The sequence below is a fragment of the Arachis ipaensis genome, chromosome B2, assembly GCF_059453495.1.
Source record: "Arachis ipaensis isolate K30076 ecotype BB chromosome B2, ASM5945349v1, whole genome shotgun sequence".
NCBI classification, from domain to species: domain Eukaryota; kingdom Viridiplantae; phylum Streptophyta; class Magnoliopsida; order Fabales; family Fabaceae; genus Arachis; species Arachis ipaensis.
The window spans coordinates 1,471,196-1,484,521 of record NC_142437.1 but is presented as its reverse complement, the minus strand read 5'-3'; the positions used below and the strand labels follow the sequence as shown (position 1 = coordinate 1,484,521).

Below are 13,326 nucleotides of genomic sequence, written 5' to 3'. Positions count from 1 at the left end.
TTAGCTACTTATATTAATTAGCTTATCAAATAGTTATTTATATCCATAATATAATACACTAATAGTTATTACTCCTTATGGAAATAGTTTTTCTAGTGATTTACCAAAAAATAAAAAATAAAAGTATCTACTAACTAATAAGTTGCGTTTGGTAGTTCAGTCTTAACATACTGATTATAAAGACAGAGAGATACATTGATTATAATTGTTTTGTTTATAATTTTTTATATTTTAAAATATTTGTCCTATTAGTAATATTTAGATAGTTTTAAAATATTTATTTTTATTAATGATGTATTTTGAAGGAAAATAATAAATATACTATTGATTGTATTAAGTTTAATTTAAATATTTGTTTTTATTTTTATAACACAAATTCTGTAAATTCATATAAGTTTTTACCATTACCAAAATATTTCTTATTTTCATTTGTCTCTATTTTCTTTTTCCTTTTTAATCACCGTTTATGAAACAGAGGAGAAAGTATTATTTGTCTCTACTTTAAAACTTTAGAAGGATTAAACACACACAAAACACTTATATCTTGAGACATATATATATATATTATTATTAAAAATTGAAACATATTTTTATTTATCTGTCTATATTCTTAGAAATTAAAGAAAAATAATAATAATGATTACCGAAGAGAATTGAAGTCTAAGCATTGTGGTGGTAAGTGGTAACCACACCATCTGTGTTATTCAGTTTGATCAGATAGCAAATTTTATCTTATTCAACTTTAGCAGGGAAATCACTTTGCAGAAGATACATTATTTATTACTTTGATTTCAAACCATTCATGATGATTGCATGGGCTGATTTTTTTTTTATATATAAAAAATATTGGTGTTTTTTTTTTAAATGGGATTATTTGGTATAATTAGAGATGGCTGAATTTTGTAGAAAAAAAGTCAACACGTGGGGGCATGTTGCAATACGTGGGGGCGTGCTGGATACGTGTCAGCATCCTGACCAATATGTGAGGTATGTTGGACACGTGCCAGCATATTGACTAATACGTGGGGACATGTTGAAACGCGTGGGAGCATATTGAATAATTTCTACAATACTATAATACACTTCAAATATCAATATTCAACCAAAATACTATTTCTATTTCCATATTAAAAATAATTTCTGAATTGCATGCAATGCCTTTATATTAAGCTTTTTTATTTATTTATTTTTGAAACCGTATATTTATCTTATTAGAGCATTTCATTTTTCTCACAATATAATATAATGTTCAATACTTAAAAAATCATATAAGTTCATTTTGCAAATCTTATTAGATTCTTCCATTTTAATTTTTTCAATTCTTATTATATGTCAATTTAGTTATTTGTACATTTATTTAAAAAAATAAAATCATCAAGTATGATAACAAGATTAATTATTTACTAAAAGTATTTTTATTAAAGGTGAAAAATCTCATTATTAACTATTGAATTAAAATAGGAGAGTAATAGATATTTTGAACTATTTTTTCTTAAGTAAGAAAAGACAGATATTGTTGTAAATCAAAAATAGAACGTACTTACTACTTAGTATTATATATAGTAGGAAACTTCAAAAGAAAAAAGAGTTTAAGGAACCGAGAAAGTATAAGGAAATAATGTATATTGTGAACAAAGATTTAAGAAAAAAAGGTAAATTTGAATTTAAAATTTAGATTTTTAATTAATTAAATAATTATTAACAGATTTTAAAATTTAAAAGTATAGGAAGTCACTGAAATATCTGTACAATGTGTATAATGGAGGTTTAGGGATGTCTGAGTGGTTTCATGACATGGTATCAGAGCTCTAGATCCGAAAAGTCAAGAGTTCGATCCTTAAACTTTTAGGATGAGTGGTTTCATGACATAAGATGTTTATTATCCTGTACCCGAATGGGTGATGTTCATTTTTTAACTCATAGCCCATACCGACGCTGCCGCAGCCTCACGTCGCCCCACTGTCCCATGGCAGCCCGTGCCGACGTCGTTACCGCCTCACGCCGACACCGTCACAGCCTCACGCCGATACCGCCGTTTGTCCTAAAATGGAAGACACAGTTGCAACATTATCCTGATTCATGAAGATTCCTATTGAAATACTAATTGGTGATAGGGTAACTGAAGGACTGAATTAAAGTTTGAGTCAGTAAGCAATTCATTTTTTGGAGTCTATGATGGTCATGGTGGTTCTCAAGTAAAGTTATATTTTTTTTTCTTTATGTCAAAAAATTTAGAATTTTCTCATTGAGAGTTTGCCTTTCTCATTCAGATGGCAAACTATTATCGTATGCATTTGGCGTTGGCAAAGGAAATAAACTCTTTCTTTCTTTCTTATGGAGAAATGAGAATGGTGAATGATGCTGATGGTGATAGATGATTGTTGTTCACCTCCTCTTCTCTCCTTAATTTTTTATTCATTTTATTAGGTATGTAGATAATTATTTTATGTTAAAGTGGATGATATTTATTTAATTTGGATTGAATTTAATTAGGTATAATAAAATTTATTCGATGTTCATTTTATTAGGTATAAATAATTAAATAATTATTTTTTATTCTAAAGTAGATATTTATTTAATTTAAAAAAAAAAATTAAATAGATAAAATAAAATTTGATGAATGTTTATTTTACTAAATATGTATTGTGGATACTTATTTTTATTCTAAACCGACGATTTGATGGAGAAAAAGTTTGACGATACCGAAGCTGATTAGTGAGAGAGACCGACGATGCGGCGAGAATTTGGAGAGAAGTATCCCATGGTAAAAAAGTTAGAAGGGAGATGATAAACTGTAAAAGATGAAAATAGAATTTTTAAGAAAAATACTTTGTGATGAACGGTTGTTTTTTTTTTTTTTATTACCTTATGTGGACTAAAAATATAGTTTATTATTCGTGTTGTTCAAATTTTTTGTTGATAACTAACAGAATTGGAACTGAACCCCGTCACTATACTATAGAGTAGATATGATATCCAAAATATTTCATACTCAGATTTCGAAGAAGTAATAAGAAATAATGTTGCAACATTAATTAATGTTCATATGATCATATCTACATCTTGATACCGTTAAGGGAAATCCTTATTTGTACAAAAAAGACTAAACAAATTAAAACCAAACTGTGTACAAAAGAATAAATATTAATGGGAATTGAGAAAGCTATAATTCTCTATGAAATAGAAAATCATACTATGTTTTCTACTCTTTACTAGTAGTACTAGTATTTCTTTAACACAAATATTATATGACTGACATTTTTTTATATTTATCTTACATACAAGTCAGTCAATATTAACTAATTTCTCATTTTTCTTTTCACTAAGCATACATACATCTCCTATAGCATTCTTTTTTTTCTTGGTTGTCATCGACGATTTTTACTATACATATTTAAAAAATATGCATTCAAAATTTAAAAAATATATATATATTTAAAGTTTATATTAATTATATTATTTTTATTTCTCCATATTAATTTATCCTTTTTGCTTAGATATGCAATGTAAGTGTTTAAATGGAGTTAGGTGCACGTGGGTACCAACCAGTTGGTTGTTGCAAGTTGCAAGTTGCAAGAAAACAATTAAATGGAAGTTTATTGAAGCAAATAGATAGAAACCGAATCACCCTACAATTGAATGATTTTATATATAAGATCTATTTGTTCAGTGTACATGTGGAAAAAATGAGTTATAAAATATGGTTTTTTTTTTATGATTATGTTAAGGTACACTAAAATTAGACATTAAAATTAATTATTAATATAAAATATATATTAAAATATAAAATATACATTAAATATGAATATAAATAATTCATATATTTATGTTAATGATAACTAATTTTAGTAACTAAATTTAATGTACAAATAATATTTTTGAATTTTTTATGTATATATTTTTTTTAGAGTAGTAGTCGGATAATTTTGATTTACCACACTTTATTTATCCTGTAAAATTTTCAGTCTAGTAAGCAAAATTCTGCATAAATATTCCTTTTTGATTCACCGCTCATTGAAAGAACCAATATAAAGAGTTATAAGATTTTAAGAGAACTATATTACGATAAAAACAACTTATTATATAATAAAAAAATTAAGTATTAATTCTCAATGTAAAACCCTTTTATTGATTTTTGGAAACTCATAATAACACCATTGAAGTTCATCATATGATAAAACAAAAGAAAATAACTAAGTTCATCAGAGTAGTGTCAAACAACGACAATAGTCAACTAGTTTATGTGACATTGCATACAAAAGTTCACACAGCGAGCGAAAACTACTACGCTATTTAAATCAAATTTTTGAAAAATTTTCCACGCTAAGATTAAATCAATTACAATCATGTATAACAACTTATTTTACACGTTCTGATACAGTGAAATTGCAACAATGAAAATTTTTACTATAAACAATCAAAAACCTCACTAAGATTCATTGCATGTACAACTAGCAGCAACAGAAATAGTTACCATCGCATTAAGACATCAACCCACTAACCTCCCGTATATCATTGACGACGGAAGGTGTTTGGGGGCCGCAACAACAACGAGGTCAACAGAAACTGTTTAGACGGAGGATGCAGGACGTAGGGGGCGCGCACAACGGTCTCGATTCTGGAGCTGAGGCGAGCAGCAACCCAGGATCCTACGATGTGAAACTGAGTCACCGATGAGGCCTTCTGGCGAAGCCCATGCCAGAATCGTGACTGAACGCAGGGGGCGACCGAACTGGATGCTGCCGGCAACAAAAGAGGCGCGCGTCGAAGGGCGAGTAGTGGCGACCGAACTCTCTCTTCTTTCTCTTCTCTTAGTCCATCACCCACGTGATTTCTCTGAAGCAAAGCAAGAAAAAGGAAAAGCCTAGAATTAGAGCAAAATCGAAGAACAAAAAGCAAGTTTTCAAATCTAAACAAAGAAGAGAAAGTCAAAGAGACTAGGACAAAAGGCAAGATCACATTCGAAAGGCAAATAACAAAAAAAAAAGTTTTTATATTTGTGCTTCATTAAAGTTTAATGAAAAAATCTTCTCAATGTAAGTACAGAAGTAGAAAGTTGAAAATATTGAAGATAATGGAGCTCTGCTGTGAATCAACGTTCAAGAATCTGACTTGGAGTCAAAGCAAGAATGAAGGATTCAGATTCAACAAGCAAGATGAAAGAGGTTAAAAGAGAAGATAGAAGATATAGTTGCATGTATGATTCAGTCACTACTTCTACTCTATCTCTCCTCTGTCACACCACTGTTACTTATAATTTTTAGGAGAAGAAATTAAACAAGTGTTGAAGCAAGTTTCAAGTTTTGGAAGCTTCATTCCTCTGTTAAAAGGGTGAACAACCAACGATTGGAGTAAGGAGAGAAAGCACAAAGTTTGGTTTTCCATAGCTTATTGAGCTATTCATTCTTCTCCTTCATGGTTCTCATTGAATATCTTATTGTCTCAGTCTAGTCTTTCTTTGTTTTCAATAGTAAAAACATAACAGTGAGATTTGTATGAAAAAACCATTGAGTGAAAAAAGGCAAGAGAATTAGACTTGGAGAAAAGCCTATGTTTATTTCAGAAATCTTTTGTAAGTTTTTTTTTTTTTTTTTTTTTGTTGTCATGATTCTGAGGGGATTTCCTTACAAGTTGGGTGAGCACTTTACTATTGAAAATTAGAGTGAGTTCCTAGTCAAGTTTGGTTTGGGTTAGAAACTGAATTTTTCCAAATAGGATTGGGTAGAATCCTAGGGAGAATTGATTAATATAATTCTGTTGAAAGATAGTGAAATTTCGTCATAGTTGTGATGGAGACTGAATATAGACTACATTGTATTAAGTAGCTGAACTATGATACATCTGTGTGCCATTTCTCTTTCTCTTTTCTGTTTCTGATTCTGCACTATAGGAGACAAAATAAAATAATCTCATGATTATCATATCCAGCTATACTTCACAATAACTTATCTTGCTTGCAATTCTGTTTTGGCTCCTAACCCGTCAAAAGACAAAACTAAAGTATTTCCTGCTTTTCTACTCAAAGTATCTCAACAGAATCCTAATTTAAAAATAAAATTAAAAGAGGCCAAAATTTAACCCCATTTTTCTTAATCAATTGTGTTGAGTTTTTTCGTTTTAAAAAATAAATGCAATTCATTTTCAACATTTTATAACTAATAAATAAATATTTGACTTCTATAGATAATTGATAATTTTCTAAGGACTTCACACGGTATATTTTACATATAAATTTTGGTTCAACAATAATGTTGAATTTAGTTCGGGTACTGATATAGATGAGTTACTTTGGCCTTTATTTATAGTTATTAAAATTGTTAATAGTAAATTAAATTAGCCTCTCAGAATTTTTTTTTATCTTAACAATATTATGGGATGATAATATATCATATTAAATGGCATTATTATGTGATACTTTATTAAATCATTGTGTTTCGTGGGTGACCCTACGTTATTATTCTATATATTAAAGGTTAAAACAAAAAGTGATTAAAAGATTAATTTTTCAAAAATTAAGATGAATCATTCAAATTTTTACAAACTAAGTTAACTTATTCATATAGTATACATGACCAACATTTTTCATTAAATAAATGAATATCTTCCACTCTTGTTGAAACATATATCATTTCTCTTTACATAACTAACAAGAATATGTACAATGTTGGTGTAGGGTTAATTTCTGCATATGATGCCATTTTGCATGATATAAAGTAAGGTTAGTAATATTAATTTTATATGTGAATATTTAATTTGATCTAATTCATTTGGTCAGGGTTAGTAATTCGATTCGTAGTGGGTCGAGTTGAGAGTAAAGCGAGTTAATATATGGATAAGGTCGAGTGCGAGTTTAAATATAATCCAATAATTCGACCAACTCATACTCTTAATATATTGTACATGTATTATTGTAGTATTGTACAGCTTTAAATAATTTTTTGTTTTCGTAATTTCTTCTTCATAAAATATATTTTTCTTAATTTTGGTACAAGCAAATTAGAGTCTCTTGGTTTTTATATTGGTTATTAGTTTATTTTATTAAATATTAACATGATAGGTTAAATTTTTAAATTTAAAGTTTAAATTTACCTTAATGCATTAGCATTTAATAAATAAATTAACAGTAATAACTAAAGCAAAAAAAAAACTTACATTTTATAATGACTAACCACTTATTTAATCTTATTTTATCAATTCTTAATTATAAACATTTTTTCCGTAATTTAAAAAAAATACTATTAATAAGTATCTTAGCTTGTCATCATAATTGATATCAAAGAATAATGAATAAATAAATAAATAAATAAAAGTATTTGGTCATGATGAAAAAGCATTTAAAGACAAATAAACTGGCAACTGCACTGCAATGCAATGCAGAGCTTTCCAGAGAGTTTTCAATCTGAGTGGGCCAAGCCAAATGACAAAACAACTAACAATGAAAAATAATATTTACAAAATATACAGCCATTAACATGAAAAAACCCCCAATGACAAAAGCATAATTTATTTTAATGAGTTTAGTTTTAAACTCCTAATTAACTGTATTAGGTATAACAACCTTTAGTTAAGGCTCTCAAATGGACTAGTCTGACTTATTTAGATTTGATCCGTTTTAATTTGTTTTATTTGTAAGTTATAATTTTTTAGTTTAAATCATTTATGATCAATCAGATAAGTTAAATGGGTTGATCCAATTATCTTTTTATTTTTAGGTAAAAAATTCTAAATAAATAGTATATTTTTTTTAGTTAATAGGTCAGATTTTCGGGTCAAATAAAAAAATATTAGCTAAAAGTAATACATTTTTTGAAAAAAAAATAAACGAGCCGCTTGTTTAGCCTATGAGATAGTCCGTTTAAGTCGTCATTTTTTTTTGTTAATCGGGTTTAACCTGTTTTACCCAAAATTTAAACTGATTTAATTTTAGAGACAAAATCCACCCATTTAAATAGATAAATGGACTGATCCAAGAATTTAGTCCATTTTAACAGTCCTAGCTTTAGTTAGATGTTTAAAAAAATAAACTAAATGCTAATTATATTAAGAGTCTTGATTAATCCAAAGGCATTAATTTTTTTGAGTCAACAACTCAAATGTATTTGATTCAATAATTTATTGTCCTAAAAGCTTTATAAATAAGAGATTTGTACTTTTATTAACAAATAGTACTTTTTTTTTTTGGTCCACACAAGACACAACTAGTACTATCAAGACACTTATTTAAGCATAGACAACATATTTTTATCAAAATTAATGTTCCTTCTAAAAAATACCACTTATGTTACATTACATCAAAACTAAGCTCCATGTTATTAAGTAGAAAGTTTTGCACAGAAGAAAAATTAGCTATGAGAAGAAACAAAAGGCAATTATGTAGTGAACCTAATCTGCACGATAGGTGTTTGTTAAAATTTCACTATGAATGTATGTGTGTGTGTGTGTGTGAGATTCTAATGATTTCAGTACGGTCAAGAAAGCAGTGTAATGATAAGCAAAATGCCACACATGCATTATGCACATATATTCTGAGTGAAATAAATTATAGTACAACACTTTAGATTCTTCAATTACTGTTGCCACCACCACCTTAGACTTAAAAATAGAAGAAATTGTAGACTGATTCCCTTCGTTTCAATGTGGCAGTGTTGGTTTCAACATTTTTTGCATAAAGTTTAACAACAACACTCCACAGTCACATGGTAAATTCAGTGAGCAAAAGTTGTTTTCATCTGTGGGGTGTGTACTTTGTATTCAGCTGTTTTTAATTTTTTTTGTACTGTTGATATTGTTCTTTTTATTATTTATTTTTCTATTGATTCCTTTATATGATACCAAAATGGAAGTAATCATTGCATGAAGGTGCAGGTTTTTTATGACATTTGAGTTGTTTTTAAGGCCATGGCTTCTTCTTGGAGTCCAAAGCATGAGAAGATGCAGAAGAGTTTGAGTACACAGTTAGCTGTGGCAGTAAGAAGTGTTCAATGGAGTTATGGAATTTTCTGGGCACCTTCAACAACCCAAGAAGGGTAATCAATTAGAAAAAAAAAAAAACCTTCTTAGAATACAAAAAATAATGCCACTTTTCTCTCATGACATGAAGTTTCTGTTTTGGTAATGTTTATTCTTATGAGTCTTGTGTATATGATGATCATGTGTCTTTAGTTTCATGAAGCTGTTGTCTTATGAGAACTTTTTGAGACATACATAATGCTTTCATTATGCAGGGATAAAAAAAGAAAAGAAAAGAATGATGTTGATGCTTCATATATCATGTAAAATGAATTTTATATTGTTTTATTTTATTTTTTACTTTTACTTCTACTTTTTTTCCTCTTCATAAATGGATAGTAAAGTGAAACAACAGAGTTTGATGAGTAGATTTTAGGAGGAAAGAAAGAAAATTGATCTTGAGTTACAAGAAGGAAACAATGTAACCAAATGAAACTTGATTTGTATCCATTACAGAAACTTCCACTGAGATTACTGAAACATAAGGCCAACTTGCTAAGCTACTTTGATACTTAAACTTATGTTAATGTGAACAATGTGATGATTGAACACATATAGAGTGCTGGAATGGAGGGAAGGGTACTACAATGGAGACATTAAGACAATGAAGACAGTGCAAACAACAATGGAGATCAAGAATGACAAAATTGGAGTTCAGAGGAGTGAGCAGCTGAAGGAACTGTACAAGTTCCTTCTTGTTGGTGAATCTGATCCACAAACAAAAAGGCCTTCAGCTGCATTGTCTCCTGAGGATCTTTCAGATTCTGAGTGGTATTATTTGGTTTGCATGTCCTTTGTGTTCTATCCTAATCAAAGGTATATCATCTTCTTCTCCTTTTTTTTAATTTATTGAGACTGTTTGGATGAACTCACATTAATCAGGGACTCTAAACATAATCAAAAACCCAAATATGATACAGTAACTTCTCAGAAAGATTGATTTCACCTTTTTTGGTTATATAGAATATTTAGCTGTAAGAAAATAGACCAATATGTAGTATTCCTTTCTGTCAAAGTTCTTGTAGTTAATATGTACATTTTTTGTTTACTATGTTTCACTATCATAGATCTTCAATTTTCCTTCTTGTTACACAGTTTGCCTGGTAGAGCACTAGAAATCGGCGAAACGATATGGTTATGCAATGCTCAATATGCAGATAGTAAAGTTTTCTCTCGTTCTTTACTTGCAAAGGTTGGAACTTACCCCTATAAATTTATCATTTGTGTTTTTTGCTTTTAATTGTTGTGACACATGTGACTTTCTTCATCTTAACAATTCTTTGATCTGGACATTGGTGTCAATTGCTGTGCCCACTCCCCAGAGTGCATCAATTCAGGTATGTGTTATATTTTCTCAATAGAAATTAAAAATTTATGGTTGTAGAGAGCTTTAAAGAAGAAAAACATACTTGTAATTTGTGATATTAGACAGTCATTTATGTCTTCTCAACCAAAAGAGTTGGTATCAAAAGCAAAAGGAGATACTTTCTGATTATTACATTGTGGCAGTAACAAAGATCTCAATGTTCATACTGTGTTTCAAACCTGTTTTTCAGACTGTAGTGTGCTTTCCCTATCTAGGGGGTGTTATTGAGATTGGTACAACTGAACTGGTAAAATTTTTCATTGTTTTCTTCATGAATCTGGTTTCATTTTCTTTTCAGTGTTAGTTCTAAATGTGGATTATGCTTAATTAGGTGCTAGAGGACCCTAATCTTATTCAACATGTGAAGGCTTGTCTCTTGGAATTCTCAAAGCCTATTTGCTCTGATAAATCTTCATCAGCACTCAATAAGCCTGATGATGACAAACTTCAACCATGCTCCAATGGTGAACATGTTTTGGTTGACACAAAGGTTTTGGAGTACTCATGTTCCCCAGCTGAAGAAATCAAGCTTGATCAAGATCCTATCAAGGAACTACAACAAGATTCCAACATGGATTCTCCTGATGGATGTTCTAATGGTTGCGAGCACAACTGCCGTGTTGGAGAATCGATGGTTGAGGGAATCAATAATGGAGGGCCTTCTTCTCAAGTTCATTTCATGGATGATGATGATGCCTTGAGCAATGGTGCACCTGATTCCCTGAGTTCTTGTGATTGTATATCCGAGGCATCCGAGAACCGGGGAAAGGCTTCAAAGGATGTTCAACTAATCAGGGGAATTCAAAGCTTCAATCATTTGAATAGAAGTTCATTGGATGCAGAAGCAACTGATGAACACTTAAGCTACACAAGAATACTCTCTGCTCTTCTTGGGAGATCGTCGGCTTTCAAGCAGAATCCGTATGCTAGTAACTCAAATTGCAAATCGAGTTTCGTGAAATGGAAGAAAGGAGGAATCTGTGAGCAAAATCGGCTGCGGTTGGAGCAAAGCTTGTTGAAGAAGACTCTGTTTACTGTCCCTCTTATGCATAGGAGTTTCTCATCTATCGAATCAATGAAAGAAAATGAGACAAAAGAATGGACTAATAGATTGGAAAATGCTGATGACAAGTTCAGGGAAAATGTCTTATCTGATAAAATAAGAGAAACTGGAAACTTTAAGATTCTCAAGTCTTCAATTCCTCATCCTATAAGTGAGGTACTTTGTTTTCATACTCTTAAAATCAATGATATTGGATTTGAACTATATAGCTTCGAAATTGCATGCTACAATTCTCATCTAAAATTTGATTTGTGTATGGGATTGCAATGATTTGTAATTTGTAAAGGAGCCAATTCATCTAAAACCTATTGAAATTGAAGTATTTCATGAGGTCACTTTGTAAACATAGAAAAATATGCTCTTTATGAAGTATATAGATTTATAAATACATTACTCCCATGATCTTATTATGTTTGTGTATTATATTTGCCTCCGTTATCAAAATTTTCTGGATTTGTCACTGCATATAGGTGGAGAAGATTTCGATCCTAGGCGACACAATTAAGTACTTGAAAGAGCTTGAGACAAGAGTGGAAGAACTAGAATCTTACATGGACATGTCGGATTCAGAAGCAAGAACCAAAAGAAAATGTCCAGATATGCTAGAGCAGATATCAGATAACTATGGAGCCAGAAAGGTTTACAATAAGGGAATGAGGAAGCCCTGGATGATGAACAAGAGAAAGGCTTGTGACATTGATGAAAAAGACAGAGAAGAAATAGACAGATTTGTTGTGTCTGAAGAAGATAATAATAAGCCATTGGATGTGAAGGTTAACATGAAGGAGCAAGAGGTTTTGATTGAGATGAAATGTCCTTATAGAGAATATATATTGCATGATATCATGGATGCTATTAACAATCTGCATTTGGATGCTCACTCAGTTGAGTCATCAACAACTGAAGGTGTTCTTACATTGACACTTAAATCCAAGGTTTGTTGTCATAGATTCTATAATTTTATTCAATTTTCAATTAAGTCAAAACTTGTAATCAAGTTCTTACATTGTATAAATAGTTGTACAATATAAGAACTTGATAGCAAAATTCAGTGACATTCAGAATAATTAAACCATTTATTGAGAATTCTATTTTCTTTGTTTCTTAGCTTCCTCCTTCAACAATTTTGTTGTGAAGTTTGAATGAATTCTTTTATGAAATTGCTTCAGTTTCGAGGCACAGCGACTGCGCCGCTGGGGATGATCAAAGAAGCACTCTGGAAAGTGTCTGGAAATCTATGACTCTGTCCATTTGGATTTCTTCTCTGAGTACTGAATGCTTCTTATTGTGTTGGTTACTTCAACTTGGTAACTCCATGACTATGGTTTGCTTCCTAACAAGTGTAATATTATGATCTGAGACATTATTATTGTTCTTAGTTGCAAACTTTGTTACACTTGTATGAGTTCAATTGTTCAATTTAGTTTGGCCTTGTCAATTGTCATAATTTGGTGTATAAATTAAATCACTCTATTATGCTAGAAGTAATAGTTATTATTAATGTATGGCAATGATAGTTAGTATTACTTTATTTCTTTTGTCTCTTTGATGTATTTATAAATTATAATTGCAAGTTAAGAAAAAATTACATTAAGTAACAACCATGCTACGTTTACATAAAACATTAGTCATTAAATCAAATATTTGTATAAAATACATGTTAAAATATAAAATAAATATTAAAAATAAATTAAACATATATATTTATACACAAATAAATAGTATTTAATCTTTTTCTGTCCCGTAGTAATTTTGATTAGCCAAACATTTGTCTAAAGAGATGCAAGTAACTAACAAAATATGAAGAAGAAGACAAAACAAAGTTATATTTATTAGCCCAATTTCACGTGGGCTTTGTTTTTTTTTTTATTAGTATGAATATTACTTT

General features: G+C 29.9%; 1 protein-coding gene across 6 annotated transcripts; it reads left to right on the top strand.

Moving 5' to 3' along the window:
- Positions 1-8,193: 8,193 nt before the first annotated feature.
- On the top strand, positions 8,194-12,876 carry LOC107621381 (transcription factor EGL1). 6 transcript variants are annotated; one of them, XM_021114542.2, is made up of 9 exons: positions 8,194-8,699; positions 8,896-9,026; positions 9,568-9,825; positions 10,105-10,201; positions 10,332-10,346; positions 10,566-10,622; positions 10,707-11,594; positions 11,909-12,373; positions 12,608-12,876. In XM_021114542.2, the coding sequence occupies exons 1-9, from the start codon at positions 8,697-8,699 to the stop codon at positions 12,677-12,679; spliced, it is 1,986 nt and encodes a 661-aa protein (XP_020970201.1). In that variant the 5' UTR covers positions 8,194-8,696; the 3' UTR covers positions 12,680-12,876. The 6 variants fall into 6 exon arrangements, with proteins under 6 accessions (XP_020970201.1, XP_020970207.1, XP_016178892.1 ...); XM_021114548.2 differs by having other exon boundaries at positions 8,194-8,736; XM_016323406.3 differs by having other exon boundaries at positions 8,194-8,736; positions 8,866-9,026.
- The last annotated feature ends 450 nt before the right edge of the window (positions 12,877-13,326 follow it).